Genomic DNA, 19,698 nt, shown 5'->3' with positions numbered 1-19,698 from the left:
TGCAAAAGGACAAACAGCCTGCGATGAAAAAAAAAGATAAATAGGACAAAAACTCCTGAGGGGGGACAAGTGAGCTGGCAGGAAGATGCTAAGTGAGTGAGCATTTCAGACCGAGTTGTGGAAAGCAGACAAGATTGTATTTTGTCCTTTACATCCCACGAGTATAGATGTGTCTTGGTGAGATGGTGGAATGAACAGAGAATTTAAAAAAAAGGTAGATTTGTGCCTCATTAGGATTCACCAAACATTACAGTTTGTGTAAGACTTAATTACACTGCTATAATCGCCTACTTGATCGGCAATTATTCACCAAGGTGTGAAATGTGATACCTTTTGAGACAGGAGAATTCCTGAGAGACACACAGAGAGAGTCAGCTCTAAGCTCGGTAGATATTTGTATACGTAGAGATATGGAGTGGAGTGCAAAGAGCAGCGATGCTATCACCAAAATTGGTGGCATGCGTTGCCTTTCTCCTCTGCTACACCTGTCAGTCAGGTGCCAAGCTTAGCGTCAAGCGGCTGCCTCCCCGGAAAGTGTTTGGGTGTGTGTGTGCATATCTGCGTGAGCTCTGTGACATGGGATAAGGAAAGAAAAGCACACACATTTGAAAGAAAAGAAAAAAAGACTTGGAGCAGTCTGTTCAGCCTGTGCTTCTCTTAATCAGATTTAACAGTCCATTTGCCTTTTTTTGCTTGCTTTCCTCTCAAAAGAACAACGGACGGTAATGTCACGGGGCAAAGAGGGGAAAAAAAATCATTGTCATCTGGGATCGCTTCAGCCGTGTGGTTATTGTTGAAAGGTGGTTATTAAGACTGTTTGTAGTGTCATCCTCCCTCTGTGGGGAGGAGGAATCTGGGTACACGCAACAGGGGAGGAATGACGAGGAAACCAAAAAGGCAAGACAAAGAAATGATAGGGTCAAATTGTTGAAAGTGTTTAAATCAGACAGAAAAAAAACAGGTTAACAAAACAGCAGCGGGAGAAAATGTCAAGACATGCAGACCAAACAATGAGAGAAAATCACATGAGATGGTGAAGGCAACAGAGCCCAAACAAACAGGCAAGCAGAAGGCTGCCTGTGACATATGCTGGCAATGGTTGCCACAACCCTACAGGTGATAGCACCATATGGGAGAGGCAGCCCATTGCCAACATGGAGGCCATTCTCCTCCAGTGCCAGAATTTGCTCATCGGTACAAATGTCCTCCTGCTGGCAATGGCAACGGTAGCTCTTGCAGCTGATGCTGGATTTCTTAGTTAGTCCTTTATCTTTTGCTGAGACAGCTAAGAAGCCAGCAAAACTACTCCCTGTACTCTGCGGCTGCTTGGAGACTTCAGAGAGAGCCGGGCAACATCCCAGCGAGATGCAAGTTCTCCGTCATAAGCAGAAAGATTTGAGACGCCTTTCCTGCCAGGGGATCATTTATTTATTTTTTCTCAGTGGCTGACTGTGCAGTAGTCAAACTAACAAAAAGTTGAAACGGATCAGTGTTCTTAAAATAAAATCACTATTCACTCATTTATGTAGGCCTATGGCATAGCTCTCTTGTCAAACCACATACTGTAGCAGCACAGTGTGCATTAGCATGCCACAGCGCTTAGGCCGGGCGTCTGGAAGCGCTGCGTGTAAACAGCAGGAGGTAGATCAGGCAAGGCTGCGGCGTGGTGAAGGGTGGAGGCAGAGCAAATGCTAATTCGCACCCAGCCACACGTGAAATGAGCTCGAGATCTAACCCCCGAGCTGACAGCAGCGGCAGCGCAGCTACCCGTCGTGCGACCGCATCCGGGAGAAGAAATTAAAAGATCCTCTGTGGCTGCCGGTGGGCCCGAGCGCTCGCCTGTCTGTTCCTCCCCTGAGGGATTGATAGAGAAAAAGTCCGCTGTTAGGCATCATCCTGCCTTCTGTGTGCAGCAATGCTAGGTGAGAGATTACACAAAACCCACATCTCTATTGCCAGGCAACAGCGGAAAGTGAAACCAGACTGGATTTTGGCTCATTTTGCTGGTGACCCACCCACGGCATTGAATTTGTAATTACCAGATGTTCTGGGACTTCTCAAAGCCTTGTTGGTCTCTAGCTGAGCATATTTTTTGTTTTTTTTTAAATCAATATACCTGCAACTGCAATTCAATGCGAACCCATTGGACAGCATTACCTTCAATAGATGTGTCCTAATTTGGGCCTCTTGAAAACCACTTTGGAAAGATGGAAGAAAAAGAGTCATGTCTGATGATTTGGCCACTTGATCTGTGGCCACTAAGTGATGAGGTGAATGAACATTTTTCCACTCACAAATGTTAGACACCTGGCAGTGGCTCATGGCCACAACTACACAGCTGGCACTCCTCTTCCCTGTAGCGCCTGCCGGCATCTTCGCTAGAATCCTGTTGTGAAAGCAAGCTGGCAGTCGGAGAGACAACTTCACTATACATGAAAGCTGTGGCCTTGGCACGTGTCCCAGCACCCATTATACCGATCCAAACAACGTCCATCAGCATCTGGACCGAGGGGCAGGAGCTGCACCTTTCCTCCCCGTACACATGTTCTCTACATATGCAATCATACTCCAGCAGCATCGTGTTCCTGGCACCATAAAGCTGCAAAGGGACTGATACACTCCCCAACAGGAGGGTTTAAAGATTAAGCCAAATCCCAACAGAGGGGCGAGAAAGCAAGGAGAAGGTATCATTGCTATTTCTCCAGGGAAAGCAAGGCTCAGACTCTAGTTTTTGTCTTTACACACACCCACACCCCCACACACACACACACACACGCACACACACACACACACACACACACACACACACACACACACACACACACACACACACACACACACACACACACACACAAGTACATATTTTTTAATGTTGTGATTCGACTACCCTCCAGTTCCGGGCATGAATTTTTCCTCAGCTGGCAGTTTACAACTAAGGGGAGAGATGGAATTGTTCTACTTGCTAAATATTTCCTATAATTGTTACGGATGTATGAGGTTTTTATTACACACTTCAGAGTGCTTGGATTTGCCAGATCGAAAAGAAAACTACTTCTACGTGCAAGTGTTTTACAATTAATAATTTTGTGGTTTTACTTCCTGAGACGCAGGACAAACAACAGGAGGCGAATAATTTGAGGCCAGCAGCACAGCTCATTATCTTCTGAGCGGGACTGACAGCAGTTGGCCACCCGCTCAGTGCGTGATATATGAAGGCATCGACGAGGCTCACCTGTGCAATGTCCAAAGTGTTGCACGGTGACGTTCCTGTCCTGCCTACAGGCTATGGTCATCAGCTGGCACTGGTCGGCATAGGTCACTCCATCTGAGCCACACACCTGCTCCACAGTGACAGAGATGAAGAGATGGAAAAAATGTAACACATGTTGACCCCCATAGGCAGCCAAAGCAAGATGCTCCTGTTAATTCTTTTAAACTTTTTTTTGAAACCCACCTTAGTTTTGTTTTTCAAATCGCAGTCAGGTGAAGGGCACTCACAGTGGGCTTGCCCGTTCACCTCAGTGCAAGTTGCTCCATAACTGCACACCAACTCTTCACATGATTTTGGGGCATCAGGTCCTGTGAAAGAAATAGGTTTGCATTTTTACTCATTCTGTACACTCCCATAATAACATAGCTAACAATAACGGAGAGTAGTTGCCCTATGAATGTGGCACCTATTGGAAAGCATAGAGCTAAATAAAAGTGATGATCTCATACATATTTAAGGAACTTTTTATTACTTTTATCAATAAAATACTCCCTTAAAAATTGTAATGATGTGTGATGCTTGATGGAAAATATAGTGCAGGGTTTGTTTGGAGCTCTTGAAGCATCTATATTTACTATTAATAACATAGCTAGTGTACAGTTGTTGTTTCTTTTGTACTCGTATAATTTCTGATGAAAGGATGGGGTGATGATCTCTTTGTCTCCCCTAAACGCAATATGAGCAGCGGTGGTACGATTACATTTAGGATTATATTACAAACCCAACAGTTGTTACCTCCAACAACAGTGTGACCTTTCTTTTTACTTAAGAGTTTATTTGACAATTGTTGTGTACATGACTGTTGTTTTATGTAAGCCACACAGTCGCAGCTAACATAAGATAATTTTTAGCACATGGCTAATTAGCATATGTGCTAATCAGAGGTAGTATTGAAGCTATTTCTCAGCTGCTGTGGATTAATCTATCATTCAAAATACACACAGCATGTGTTCCATTTAAGGATAGACAGACAACACAGCAGCATGTCAAGTGAAGGGGAAAAAGAGATTCTTAAAGATTCTTAAAAAACTGGTATTGGAGACAATAAAAATATTGATAAGTACATTCGTAGTTACACATTCAAAGGACTTCTACACATGGATAATTTGTACACCTAGTCTGTGATTTGGATAAAAAAGACAAGCAGAGGAACTAACTATTTATACTACCTAAATGAACTGTTATCCTGATAATGGAACATGAAAATGTTAGTATATAATAATTTGAGTATTTTTTTTTATGGTAAAGAGAGTGCCTCTTAGCTCTCCTCGACAATCCCATGAGATAACTCACTGAGCGTGCATTTTTAAATGTGGAATTAAATGTCAGTATTCAATTAGTGTGTAAATAATTGACTATTTTTGGTAACTTGACAATTGGCTACAACTGTGTAGGGATAAAAAAAATCCCTTAATATTGTTCTATTTCTAAATTCTCTGTCATTATCACCTTCTTGTTATAATTGTAAGTTTCGTAAACCACAGCACTTCATAAAATTGTGTGACTGCAGCAAAGACAAATAAAGAGCTTTATTTCCAGAAGCGTAAAAGTGTGTACTCAGGATATTTTTATTTATTTATTTATTCATTTTCCCCCTAAAATTTCTCTTCCAAAGTTTCCTTGAGGCCTTATAGCAGCAGGGAGCAGCATCCACCCACCAGGCTGCAAGTATGGTGTCTTTGCATTGTTGCAGCATCACAGAGGCTTAAAGCGCTCCCACCTCTTAGATCCTACTTTTATGTGCAGCACCCTCCGAGTACCTTGTCTTCTCATTTAACAGTGTGCGGCGGAGTGCCGGCAGTTCTGTGCCGGGACTGCTGGCTTCATTACGGGTTTGACTTCCAGTCGATATCAGATGGTGCATCTTAATCAAGGAGCTCCAGGCCCCCACAGCATGAACTAACCTTTCCTTCAACTGTTTTTTTTCTTTGAGCTTGTGCCATCGCTGGGGCGGTTTATTCAAAAGTAATCAATAGTCCTTAAACACAGCTATAAATATGTACATGTAAGTACTGTGAATCTTCCAAAAGAAAGCATGGATGCAGTGAAATAAAAATATCAACGGGCAATGTGACATGCACAGGCCTTTTGTACACTCCACTATGTTCCCTAATCACTATCGATTAACTCTCAAACAGCCACTTCCTTCTTTGCCAATAAACCTGATGAATGTGAAGAAGAAATGAAGAAAGAGGTGGCTGCCAAAGAATGAGGCTCATCCACTAATCAGATAAGTAAAAAAAAACACTTAGGAATGATAAAGAGAGGCTCAGAGGAAAGAGGAACATGCGTGTCTGTGTGTGTGTATGTTTATGTGGTTTATAAAAGCTCCGCCGATAGCCTGGGTACTCTCTCCTATTACCGTTGTCACAGCCATTCATGCCCATCTTGCTTCCATCTGGGCACACATTGCACTTCAAGCCCCTCACTCCTGTCTTGCAGGAGCACAGACCCGACATCTGCTCGCAATCATCCCGGACCGAGCCCACAGGATCACAGCTGCACGCTGCCATAAAGAGGAAAAAAGATTGATTTGAAAAAAGTGAATTAGAGACGAAGACATGAAGATGGACGTGGATAGCTAGGCCTGTAGTGTGCACAGTGGGTTTGGAGCAACCTTAGCCTGTTTACCTTGTCTAAGATACATCTTTGTTCAGAGTCTTAGGGTTCAGCTAGCCTCAGGGGCCGCGGTGGGAGGAGAAGAACCAGAAAAATGAGTATGTAACAGAAACTCAAAAAAACAACCCCGGGGAAGGACATCAACCCCATCATGTTCCTAGAATCAATGATGTAGTTTGCTTTTTTTTTCTCTTTCCCTCCTGCTGAACGTGGTATCGGTGGTCAGTGTGCTTGCTTTGGGTAAACCTTGTTAAGGTCAGACCATGGGTGAGACACCTGCAAGCTTCCTGCTGCTAACTGAAACGGCTTTCTGGCTTTGGGAGCGTATGTCCTGCGATCATTTAGCAGTGGGATACAAGCTGGCCAGCATATTGCATCACACCAAGACAAACAAGGGATTCTGACCCTTCTCTTTACCTGAATACAGATGAGAATGGCTCATTCAAATAGAATTTTGATGGGACTAAAGGACACCCTGAGAATTAAATATGCAATATTTAATTAGAAAATAACCCTCTTGTCATCACAGACTTTATAGATGTTCATTTTATCGACTTATTTTCTATATATTTTCTCATATAGTTATTGACTGAATGAGAAATGTATTCTTTCAAAATAGCTATTACAGCAAAACATGTTTTGTCATTTACCTGATAATGTCTCTAGTTATGCAGATAGTTCTTTCTTTTTCAAAGGATTTTGAAATATCTGACTCAGAGGCCTTTAGTTTCATCCCAGTTCAATGAGATGTGTTTGTTTTCGTCAAAGAATTTGACATTCAGCACGGTTACATGCACAGTTGAGTCAAGTTATGGTTAAAGCTCCACCTGGCCTTTTGATTGGACCACCGTCTTTGTCCAAGAATACATGCATGGGAGTAAAATGAAGTTACTGACTGGAGTATGTCCAGGCTGTCTGACGCTAGCAGTTCAGAAATGCTTTGAGTTAATGCAAGTTGACACATAGTCCTAATGGGCTGCAATCTCTCTCACATTTAGCTGTTTGACAAAAGAAAAAAAAGTCAATCACAGTCATTGATTTTGCCTGTATTTGGCTGTATTTGAGTGTATACAAGCAGAGTGGTTCAATCCCCAATCACATAATCTGGGTGTCTTAGTCTGGGTTTGAGGGCTTTGATTTCATACAATATCAGTGAGATTAACATGTTTAAAAGTCCAGTTTTGTCAGACTATCACAATGATTATTCTTTTTCTAGTGTCATGCTCATTTGTGTGAGTCTCTGTGTTGCTGCCCCCACCCTTTGGAACAGTCTACCTCTCCATATCCGCCAAGCTCCCACACTGTAAACGTTCAAAAAGCACATCAAATCCCACTTATTCACTGAGGCCTATGGTCCTTAATCACCTTGGCCCCATCCCCATTTCTACCCCCTCCCCTCTTCTTTCCTCTATTCCCTAGCCCCATCTCCTTTTTGCAAAGCGACCTTGGGTTACTTGAAAGGCGCTATATAAAACCAAGTCATTATTATTATTATTATTATTATTATTATTATTGTTTACTGTCAACAGACAATGTTACACTAACACTGTTAGACACAATGTAAATAGGCAATTTTCATATTTGGTTGGAGATAATTCTGTTTAAAAGTGTCCACAGAGAGCTTCGTGGGATAATAAAGAAACTGGAGCATTGTCTTAGATTATCTCAAGCCTCTCTTACTTAACCTGAGGCAAAGGGTAAAATGAGCTTTTAATAATCGAGTGTTTTTTGTATGGAAAGAAGAAGCAAGAACGCCATTTGCTATTTTAAGGGGAAGTAAAACAGAACAAAAGCATTGCACTGCACAAACAGTGACCGGGCACTGAATCAATACAATGACACGATCCCTTACGTGTGCAGCCGCTCATGTTCTCTGTCACGATGCCACGGAAGTTCCAGAAGCCCGGCTCGCAGCGGTCACACTTCTGTCCCCCAACACCTGGCTTACAGGAGCACTGTCCAGTGGTTGGGTCGCATGTCCCCTTGTAGGAGCCATAAACGTTACATTGGCAGGTACCTGAGAAGCACAACAGAGCAGCATGGATGTCACTGGAAACCTCTGCTGGGTCAGAAAGAACACGAATACAGCACCTTGCAGTTGTTTCTCCTTCTCTTACTTCCTTAGCACTCAGCGGTCATGTAAACTATGACAAATGGATACTGCTTACCGTAATATAAGCTTGGTGTAACAGGTATATAAAAGGCTCAAATGTTTGTGAAACACTCCTCCACATGTGAGGTTGATAAAGTCTGCTTAGGTGAATTTCTTTTTTAATAAATCTTTATATATCCTTATTTCCAAACGTTTTCTCTACTTAAACGGCATCCTCTGGCTTACAGCTTGATACAGCATTTTCTCCGCCATCTGTGCACTGTCATTAGTCAAGATCATCAGATGAAGAGATTTTTCTGGTGATACAGTGCCGCATAATCATAATCATTCCTTGGATTAAGATGAAACGTTTCAGCTCTGCAGCTTCAGTACTGTAATTGCAGTCAAAGACAATATGCTGTGGCAGTCAGATAGTATCTACCATGGTTTTGATTGCACACAAAATAACTCAGTACATGCTGGAGGCAAAGGGTCAAAAAAGGGGGACAGAATAGGACTTACTGGCACATCCAGCCTGTCCGACTCCTAAGGCAGCTGTCACGTTGTCGGAGCAGCAGCCGTACAAAGACAGACTGCAGTGCTGGGATGCTGTCAGCTCGGTCAGAGTTACAGCTGAAATTGCTGATTAGGTAGGAAGAGAAAAGGAGGGGAGATGGAAGATGGCACAACAAGAGAAAGAAGAACATGTGAGTGATTACTGTGGGGTGGGGTCTGGTGGTGGTGGGAGCAGGGTAGGGATTAGACAACACAATCTCTGAGCAACATGTAACTTTTTGCCAACAACAAGATCGGCTTGAGGGTCAGAGGTGGAGAGGCTGGCAGCCGGCTTCAAGATAACAATTCTATTTGCGACTTTCCCCACAATGGCTCAAAATTAGGGGTAAAATGATGCTATTACCTCCAGTGATAACAGACAATGGCATTTCTGGTGAATGTACGGTAGTTGACATTTACCACCTACCAGGAGGCATGTTCTCTTCATTTGTTCTTGTCTGATATTACGGAATTGCGCTGCCACCCTACAACCTTTTTCTGACAAGAAAAAAAAAAAAGCCTGCTGCATAATGTGGAGGAATGTGCCCAGCAGTTTCTGCCTGTGCACAGTGTGTGGAGAGCTCTTTTGTCTAAGGATGCAGCAGCAGCCAAACTAGTGTGACAGCACTGAATTCAGAGCCACATTCAACAACATAAAAACAAATGTGTTCCTAAACCTGGTGCTTCTCCAGAAACTGGAAGAGAACAACAAAACACATAAGAGGAGGAAAAGGGGATTTGTTAAAGGCCTGGGTGGAAAAAAGCTGATGATTCAAATGTTCTAGGAAGCAAAGTTGTAGATAGAAAAGTGAAATCTTTTTCTCTGTTCCCCACCTGATCTCACTTTCTTGTGTTGCTCATTTGGAGTTTGGAGGCTGGAGATACAGGGGCCATAAATCACACTGTTACTGGTGTGGATATGAGCCTCAGTCTAATGGTGATGACTCGGCTCGCTCTTTTTCCTGCGCTTTCCCGCTCCAGAGATAGGCTTTGGACACAGTTCATTTAACTTGCCACTTTCTAGTGCTCCATTCAGCTATCTGTACTGAGCCTATTAGGACAAGAAGAACTTTTAATTTCATATGTTCTTCCACCCTTCAAGGGTTTTTTCCCCTTGAGTAGCTATTGTCCAGCACAATGCAGCTCACTGTGATGTGATATATTACCTTCATGTTTTCAGGCTCTGCTGCTTTCTCTTTCCTTGCAAATATTTTACATTCCTGTACATATTAAATTTTCTACCAAACTAAGAAATATTAATTTGGATTTTTATGATATCACTTACCCATACAAAATTTTCAGGCCACTACAAAACATTGTTTGACCTACAACAAGACAAGCTTTACATATGTGCACATTGCAGGCGGCAACCTTAGCACCTTAAACAAAAAAAAACAACAATGTTGTAATAAAGTTGCTGGAATAGAGGTCAAGTCAAGTTTCTCTTCACAGAGCTAATGTAGAGGACAGTAAAATTCCCAAAGATCTGAGTGTTTCCTTTAGCCAATCATAGAGAAGAGCCCTGAGGTATGTTACCCATAGAGGGCTCTTCAAAAAATGGATTGATTATCCACGGAGGGTAGAGAAGCGTGACAGTCAGTGCCCAAGGAGGCCAGCTTAGGAAGGACAAGAATCAGCAGGGATGAGTGTGAAAACACAAGCTGCTCCCTTATTCTTACTCTCCTAAACTCCCTTCGTCCTCCTCTCTTTTAGACTCAGGAGACTCAAACAGGCTGAAATGATCACACAGAATCCCCAAGGTGCCTTTTGCTCTGCTCCCCAGCCTGTGCTGGCAAAAGCTCTTCATTTGACAACGCTGTAGAGAGGAAAATTGTTAACCTTTGCTGCTTAGCCACTGATCAGTCTGGATGATAAATGTCATTCCCTGCATGCAAAGAGAGGGTTTTATATTAAAGTAAGTGGGGAAAAGGGGTATCCTGAGGGGTTATGATGCAAGCAAAAGTTTAATGGTTTAAATTGTAAGAATGTCTGGATGGAAATAGTGAATCATTATTGAGATCAGATCAGTCCATACATATGGCTGTGAGAGAGATTTTAGCTCTAAACACGAGCTGGCCCCAGAGGAGTGGTCAGTTTCCCGATATGAGTGAAAACACTGCAGAAAGGTGCGTTGACTCAGCTTTCCTTCAGCAAATTAGACAGACAGACAGACAGACAATAGAGCAGCTGTCAGAATCATATTTCACCCAGAGGTAACTGTGACCCCCACCAATGGATGAAATGAGTGGAGAAATGGGATGACAGTGACAATGAGTAATGATGAGGGTGCATCCGTTCACTGTAATGATGTACCGACCTGCACAAGGTCCCTGACTCTGAATCAACAAGTGCTCCTGTTTCTCACATCTGGCTTTCTTCAGCTCGCACTCGTTGCTGTAGTTCTTTCCATCTGAGCCACAAACCTACAAAGAAATGAAAGAAAGCTTCAACCCTCTGGCGTAGTTTCAGCATAGCCTGGTGTGGCATGCTCGGTAGAGTGTAATTCATTGACCTTGTAAACTGTGGTTTAGCAAAAGCATCCAGAAAAGGAACATAATCAAACTGTATCACTTAAAGTTTTTTATGAGATGTTCTTGAAAGCACTGGAAATATTAGTAAGTGGACCCTGAGATAAGTTGGGCCAGTGTATCGACTGGTTTCAGGAAACATCACTACTACTGTATACATAAGTAATATGAATAATACAAGATGTCGTCACCACTAATTTCTGCTGAGTATACAAGTTTAAACCAAAGCAATCCAACAAAACAAACAAAAAATACGGTGATGTTGTCATTGCTGCTTTTCCCATTTGCATTGTATCAATGATTGTAAAAACACATCTGGCTAGCTTTGGATACTAAAACCAATCCAGATGTGTTTTGAAGAACAAGCACAAAGTTAAGATGAACTATAATTAAACCATGACTGTTTAATACTATAATTGTTCAGCAAAAATGAGTTTATCCTTAATAAACCAAGATGACACATAACATCCCAAGCAAAAAATGTCAAGTTTCTGATGTTTGTGTGTCCTAATTTAGAATAATTAGGTATCTGACAGGATGAATGAATTTTAAGGACACTCATACCAGGTTGTGTGGCACACTTTCACAGTTGAAGTCGCAGACGCAACGGTCATCCTCCGCGTCTTCGTCCCACGAACCTCCAAACATGCGACAGCGGTCCTGTTCGCAGCTCTCTGCACCTGAACCCGACCCCCCTGAGCCACAGTCTGCACATAAGCACACCAGAGAAACACAATGATTAACAGGTGGAAACAGTGTTGCGGTTTCATTCTCACTGAACACACATTTACACACTGGGAGCATAGCAAAGTTCTGATAATTTACACTTCTCTTGTCCTGATGGTGTGGAGAGGATCAAAAGGAGATGCTGCTAGTCCAAGATAATGACCCACTGCAGCAAGGGCCAAAGACTGACTAAATAAATTAGACATCTTTGCACCACCAATGAGGCATCCTTTTCATTTCAATTACATCAGAATTTAAAAAGCCAAGGGGAACTCTGGCCTCCGAGTGCACAGCGTATTGATGGCAAGGCCTGCTTTATGGGTGCCTTCTTCCTGATATGAGAATGCAACTAATTGCAAAGTGCTCTGTAAAATCTAATTATATTTAGACCTCAAAGGAAGTTGTCACAGCATCTCATTTAACTGTGACCCTGAGAGGCCACTCACTTGTTTGAAAAGTGCACTCCGCACCAAAGAAAGGGAGCTGCTCCAGTTACTGTTCGGGATTTTGTCAATTTACAAAAAAATTTAATGGTAGGAAGAAAAAGGAAGGGATGGAAGAAACATATCTGAGAGGATGATGTTTGGAGTTTTTTTTTTAAGAAAAAACAAATCATGCCCGCTAAGACTCTGGGAGGATCCTGCTTTTGAAGTTGCAAATTTCTCCTACAGTCAAAGTGTGGAGGAAGATTAGGTGAATGTGCGTGAAGGCAGGGCATGAAAGCAGCCGAAAAGATGCAGGGAATGTCAGACAGGGGAGAGGCACTCTCGAGGCTGTCAGAAAGTTCATTTGAAACAAATTTGTTATTCAGAAATGGAATGCAGTCCAACTAAAAGCTCCCAGTGCAGCCAATATACTCTAAAAACATTCAGCAATCAGGATATTTCTTCCTCCTCCTCCTGCCTTCTTTCTTTCTTTTAGGGCTCATTCAACTCTGTGTATTGATGCGCTTCCTCTAATGGTGAAATCAATGTCGTAGTGATGGAAGTACCACTTAGCATAACCCATCTCCTAAAGTAGATTATGGAGAAGGTCACAGTGCACAGGGGGGGCAGGCGCAGATGAGGCCTAGGCTGTTCTTTGATATGGGTCATCAGCAATGGGCTGTAAGAGCTTTCAGTGGTCGATACAGTGGAGGAGCTCTGACTTCATTATATGTGGACACAACAGGGGATTCGGAGTGGTGTGCAGACTTTGAGCAACCACATCCCCCACAAACATCAGGACTAGTTAAGGATTCACTCTGTCTCAATTTTAAACCCACATAACATAAAACCCTAATCCTTTTACGTGATTATACTGATGTAGAGAAGTATTGATTGTGAACGGCAGTCTGAGTTTAACATAACATTTTAAGACGGATGTAATGTGCTGCATAATGGTTCTTAACCGCCGGTGACGTTATTGCAAGTATTTGACTTCATATGGCACCAGAAAAGGGGACGGATCAGAAAGAAAATAAGCACTCGGGCCCTGATGGTTGGCCTCCTGCATCTGTTTACTGTACGCCAGCACAGCAAGACACAGTAAAAAGGAAATGCGGGTGTAGTCAATTCATATTCCGCTCAGGCCCCTTCACAGAGGCAATATAAATAAATAAAAGAGGTAAGACATTAGAAATGAATAAATAAAAGTGAAAGGCAAAGGGGGTCCTAATTAGCTGTTGTACTTTGATGTGTCCGCCACCTGCACTGCCTATGAACCTTTCAATTAATACATCCCCAGCTAAGATGGCTGCATCAGCTATTCTCTCTGCACTGCCCATCCGTTCCTTTTTACTCAATCATGTCAAAGGCCCGAGTCTATTTAGCCGAGGGAGCTCTATCAAGAAGACCGAATTCAGCAGCGGAGAGAAGAAAGAATGTGAATTGCATAAGAATAACGTCCAAGGAAAATAGAGAAGATCTGACAAAGAAAAAATATTAGAAGCGAAGGACACAACTCTATTGTTGAAGCTGTCTGATTTTGTGTGTTGAAGTAGACAGAAATCCGAACAAAAGAGAGCAGAACAATGGTAAAGAATAGAAGAAGTAGCAGACAAAGTGTGAGACTAGTCATGGGCCGGTATGAGATTCTGACAGTGTGATAACCTTAGGCAAAAATATCACGGTTTCACCGTGTTATGATCACAGCTCTAAAACGTGTATTTTGAATGTCTGTATTTAAAAACACGAAAAATAAAAAAAACGTTTCCATTAGTTATGAAATAGTGTGCTTCAGTGGACACACTTGGGAATTATCTTATTACTTTCAGGATGCAATAATGATATTAATAGATCGGTTTTATTTAGCGCTTTTCATAAAACTCAAAGCCACTTCCAGTGAATGAAACAACAGCAAATTCCCCAAAGTTCTGCCAACCTCCGTCAGCGAGTTCTGGGCGTTGACGTGGTCACTATGTTGTTTCAGTGCAGTGTCGTACTGTACTGCACTTCTTCGCTGAGTCTGGATTCGAATTGGTCCATCCTGTTTGTCGTTTTCCACGCGTGCCAAGACACAAAGTTTGATTGGTGCACGACTACGGGGGGGAAAAGTTTGGGGGGCTCGCCTCATTCAGCCATCATACAGCCTGCAGAGCTGCGGAGGTGCGTGGGGGGAGGGGCACTACGCTGCAGCTGCACACGGCGTGAGGGACCTCCACTCTCTTTCTGACGAGACGGCAAGAATGTGGTGCCTTAGTTACTGTCCCATCTATCAGTCCCTTGTGGGGTCATGATAGTTGTGACATTGTTTTACTCCAAATGAAGTTCCCAGAAGTTAGACGGATGGTGAGTCACACCTGTTGGGGAGCAAGGATGTTTGGAAATGGCTGAGGGTGGAAAGAAGTTTAGTTGGCTCAACAGAGGGTTACAAGCCGTGATTGGTCACGGATGTGACGTGATGGATGGAGCATGAAGGGAAAATTTGCTGATCTCACAGCAAATAGTTCTTTTCCCCTCTGAGCTATCTGCTGTTTTTGATGGCCTTTCATACATTTTGGAGTCTGATCCGGTCTGTGCAAGAAGAGGAGCAGAGTGTGGGCTGTGCATCACTGTGCAATCCTCCACTTATAGACTTATTTATTAAACGTCTATTCAATTAAAAAGGGTCTGGCCTCCTGTAGGTGATGCACCGCTCTTAGTTGCCACTTTGTCAGTGTCGAGACGAGGAGCTGAGGCCAGGCCTACCCGAGTGTGAAATTAAACAGGTGATAAATTTGCCTGTATGGCCAACAGTGGGAACACTGTCATTTTTCATTACTGCTAAATAAAAGGCAGACGAAAACAACTTCCATTTTTATGCTGTGTGCGCCCCCTCCTCCCAACAAGACTAATGAGGATGGTTTTTAAGGGCAGGTCTACGTAACCAAATAAATCACATGTTCACTTCCTCTCAAGGCTTATCTTTGATTTCATACTGGTGATGTAGCGCTTTGCTGAAGTGCACAACAGAGCTAGAAAATACAATATTACATTTTGTGACACGGGTGCTCTGTTTCACAATATATACTTCTAATTTTGCCAAAACCTACCTCTCATACATCCAGGCAGGAGTGAATTTATCAGCGACAAATGTTTGTAAAGCACGTAACCAGAAAGGAGCAGCAGGAAAAAAACTACCAGCATTGTTTTTTGCCAGCGTTATAGTCCCATCAGACATCCTGTAGAGGATGTGGGTCAGATTTGTGGGGGCTAAAAGAATCTGGGAAAGAGCCTGCAGGGAAAGACAGAGCTAGTAGTTGCCCCTGGGGTGACATTAATCGATCTTTAACAATCCCATCTCCACTCCTATCTGCGAAAGCTTTGGTGCCTCTTTTGTCGAATGGCACAATTTTGATGGAGAACAGTGCAAAACTGAGAGAGACATGAGTGGGTGGGACAGCAGGGAGTGATGGGGAGAGTGCAGAAAAAAAAATCTATTGTGCAAACCTGATGGTTTTCTCTGAATCAAAATGAGCAAGAGATGGAAAAAGCAGGATATTCACAGACTCCCTTGGGGAGGTAGATGAGAGCATTTTTATCTGATACCAGACAAGCAACTGGAAAAGGGGAGTGTGTGGCTGTGAGCATGTGGTGACAGTTAGTCTGCATTGAGGGCATACAGTTTCACATTTCTTCATGCCCTAAATACAAAAAGGTCACTCATCGCAGTCAATGAAACGATGTTAAATGGTCTGCAGAAGTTTTGGTGGCATGATTTGCCCGACAGGCCTATGGTGGCAGTACGGCTGACAATGGAAGTAAGAGAAAAAAAAAAGAATGAAACACCCGGGGCTACCAATCAAAATGGAAGCGGATTCTCCTCATCTGTTTGTTCAGTCCTCCATCTACCCACTCTCGTCTTCTCTCCAGCCATCCCTCCTGCGGGCAGGTGTAATCTGCTCCCCTTCACACCTTGTCGGAGGACGACTATGTTCACTGTGACGACCCACTACCCACAGGGGAAAAGCATTGCCACTATCTGCATTACAGCCGGAGGATGGCACGTTGCTCCCTTCAGAGTTGTCTCTATGAAGGGTTGAGCGAGGGACTGTGATATTCTGCTTCGGCCTGTCAGTGCGGATCAAGATATGATCTGCACGGTAAATTAGATTTCATTTCTTCAGAATGTGCAGGAACAATGGAGCTAAAGGCATGGAAAGCAGGGATACTCTCACTGAATGCCATTATTCACACACCTAAAAGTCTAATCGGCTAGAGGGCTTCATGAATTGTGTGCGGTGTGTCTGTCGTAACACAAATACTGTAAAACCCTGCCCCTACGCTAACAAAAGCCATAGGAAATAATTTGCATGTAGTCATAACTACTTTTAAGAATATGTATAGGTAATTATCTATGTAATCGGTTCATTGCTCATCTTTCTGACAGAGCTACACTCCTATTCTCTTGTGTGCTTGTGACTAACCTTCATGGGAGTCAATAGGAGTGAGTGACAAGCTGTTTGGTGAGACAGCCCAGGAAGTTCATTCACTGAAGTTTTATGCACACTGTTTTGATTCATGACTGTTATTTTGTTGTAATTTGTTGTTTGAACACATTTCCCACTAAAGGTTTGCAGTGTTTCCTGTACTTCCTGCTTGTTCTTGAACAGACAGAAGCTTTTTTTTCCGTAGGTACATATTTACTTCCATAACGGTTTACAATTGAAATGCACTTTCTGACAGTTTTAGCACTGAATACAACCTGCACAGTGCACTCCAAATGTTGAGAAAAATAGTACCTCTGTGGGTGATGCCATTGTGGCTACATCCACATTTACAAACATTCAAAGTGTATTCAGAGCCATAAATAACAGCTTCAGTCAACAAATTAAAAAAATATGGCAATGCACAAAACAAACATGAGCTTTATTAACTTCAGTCCTGTGACAGTTTGTGTTCACAGACACACGCCTAGACTTTTGTTGCAATTCTTGGTGGTGTGGGATTATTGGCATGCTGCTGCCTGGAAGCATGGCACACTATTATGAAAACCCACAGATGACTAAACACTGTACCACAGGTCAGTTGGTGAAGATAATTACACCACTTCAATGGCTGATTGGTTAACATAATTACAACATTTCAAAGTCCATTTCCTACCTTCATCACAGCTCCCAGGCTTCGCCACATCAATTCTCCTCTCCCGCAGGCAGGAGGCCCTGCGCAGTTCACACTCGTTGTCGTAGGTATTGCCATCACTTCCGCACACTGGGGAGTAGCCCTCGTTGGTGCACTTTGGGCACTCGCACAGATTCTGGACACACTGGGTGCCCCAGGGACAAACTATGCCACCACAAGTTTCTGTAATGCACACAGCAGAAGGACAGGTCAGAGCATCATGGGTCACCGCAAAAAGGATATAAATGAAGTTGATTTGATGGATATTATCAGTACAGGAATCAAAATGTATATCAGGGGTAGACATTTAAGTGCAATGTAATTCAGCTTCTGCCTGCCTGGAGTTGTCCTGTTAGTCTTATATTTTACATATAATTCCCACCTTTAATGTAGATCAAGTGGGAGGAAAAAAATTCACACAGCTTCACGTTTTACCAGTGAATGCCATGTCATTGCTCTTCCAGTCTGTCACGCCCATGGACTTGTGTTTTTTAATATCATGTTTTAAGTTACGTTTTTGTGTTCAGTTCATGTCTTGGTTTTGAGTTTTTAGTTTTGCCATTGTTTTTCCCCTCACTTCCCTCACTCAGGTAATTAGTTCATTCCCCTCACCTGTCCATTGTCTCCAGCTGCACTCACTCTCCAATCACTCCTAGCCCTCTATTTAGTCTCTTGTCTCCCCTGTCTGTCTGTTTGTTGGTTCTTTGTAGTGTTCATGACCTGTCTGTCCCATGTATTTAATTATTCCATGCCATGAAAATCTTTTGTTTGTTTTTTCCCAGTTATGTTTTTGAAACTGGCTCAGCCGCGCTTTTAGTTTGAACTTTGTTATTTTTGTTGTTGTTAATAAATCAGCTTTTACTTTGGAAATCCGCATCCGTGTCCTACCTTCCCACCTTCACCCCCAACCCCAAAACCTGACACAGTCAAACTCTGATCACTCAAGATTCGTGTCCAAGCCTGGACACTTTGACAAACTGTAATCATCAACCTCTAACTGCATAAATGTTTGTGTTACTTACTGCACTCTCCTTGGCTGACCACCCGCAGGTCCATCTGTTCTGTGCAGGCCAACACATGCAGCTCACACTCACTGCTGTATGTGGTGCCATCACTGCCGCACACGGGCTGGTGAGACTCCACACACTCCAACGGACACACACACTGTCTGCTTTGGGCATCGCAGATTGCCCCAAAGGAACAGTTGGCACAAGCCTCATCTGGATGGGGATATAAAAAAAAATCGAAAGAGCAAAGACTTAGCACGTGTGTTCAATATTAAGTTTTTTTTTTTTTTACACTGTTCATACTTTATGAAACCCTTAACGTTGATCAATTACATCTTATATCACTATAGCTGTTACATTAATCTATTGTGGTCAATATTCAGCTTATATTCTAGTATAAAGATGACGTTAGAATGGTATATAAACACACTATGGATGGAGCAGTTAAATAATAAAGAGTGGTCGCTGTCTTTTCTGTGTAACGGTTTGTTAAACTGATCTGAAATAGTAAGGAAACCTACATTATACAGTCCATTTGCATGTCAAGGGTAAAAATTTTAATTTGAAAAACCTCCACAGACACAGAAGTCTAATACAGGACATATCTATGGAGGAGGATATAAAATAATGAAAAAGCCCAATGGCACAGAGGGCTCCATTTATCAGGAATTTCAAACCACACAAAACAACCGAAGAAAGAAAAGAGCTAAACTAATTGTGAGAACACAAAGAGGTTTGGAGAATTTGAGCAAAAACATAGAAGAAGCTAAGAGAGCAACCATCTCCACAGTGCTCCATAAATCAGGACTTAATGGGAGAGTGGTCAGAGATGGAGGCTCTTCCTGTGTAAAAGCCAAACAAAGCCTGGCTGCAGTTTGCCAAATGACACTTAAAGCATTCTGAAAGCATGAAGGAAAATATTCTCTGGACGGATGAGACAAGAATTGAATGCTTTGGCCTGAATGCCAGTTGCTGTATCAACTGAAAGCTGGGCTCTGCTCATCACCTGGTTGCTACAGCCCTATGGAGAAGCGTGGTGCCAGCACAGATCTTTGAAGATGCTTCTGAGCAGCAGGAACTGGGAAACAAGTCAAAAATAAATTAGGAAAGTTACACTTTCCTGATTGTACTCATAACTTTGCAAGCTTTACATTATCTGCATGAGGTTATGTCCTATCTTCCATCACTCCTTTATTCGGATCTGGGCAGATGATGGCTGTTTTTCCCTCCAAAAGACATCATACCCAAAAGGATAGCCAAAAGGCTTAGAGGGCTTTTGAGTCTTTCCATATTAGTTTGTGGATTTACTTGGATCGTCCCT

General features: G+C 42.7%; 1 protein-coding gene across 5 annotated transcripts in view; it reads right to left on the bottom strand.

Annotated features, from left to right (window-relative positions):
• The window catches only part of agrn (agrin), a 264,104-nt gene that overhangs the window by 43,679 nt on the left and 200,727 nt on the right, over positions 1 to 19,698 (bottom strand). For all 5 annotated transcript variants that reach the window (XM_075476038.1, XM_075476039.1, XM_075476040.1 and 2 more), the window contains 9 exons: positions 18,393 to 18,590; positions 17,353 to 17,553; positions 11,630 to 11,772; positions 10,855 to 10,960; positions 8,505 to 8,624; positions 7,743 to 7,907; positions 5,634 to 5,777; positions 3,455 to 3,579; positions 3,233 to 3,338 (listed from right to left, as the gene is read on the bottom strand). In XM_075476038.1, coding sequence (XP_075332153.1) covers positions 3,233 to 3,338; positions 3,455 to 3,579; positions 5,634 to 5,777; positions 7,743 to 7,907; positions 8,505 to 8,624; positions 10,855 to 10,960; positions 11,630 to 11,772; positions 17,353 to 17,553; positions 18,393 to 18,590 — 1,308 coding nt within the window. The remainder of the gene's footprint in view (positions 1 to 3,232; positions 3,339 to 3,454; positions 3,580 to 5,633; positions 5,778 to 7,742; positions 7,908 to 8,504; positions 8,625 to 10,854; positions 10,961 to 11,629; positions 11,773 to 17,352; positions 17,554 to 18,392; positions 18,591 to 19,698) is intronic.

This window comes from Odontesthes bonariensis, chromosome 10 (genome assembly GCF_027942865.1).
Source record: "Odontesthes bonariensis isolate fOdoBon6 chromosome 10, fOdoBon6.hap1, whole genome shotgun sequence".
Taxonomy (NCBI): domain Eukaryota; kingdom Metazoa; phylum Chordata; class Actinopteri; order Atheriniformes; family Atherinopsidae; genus Odontesthes; species Odontesthes bonariensis.
Note: the sequence above shows the minus strand (reverse complement) of the source record. Positions and strands in the feature narration are given on the sequence as shown.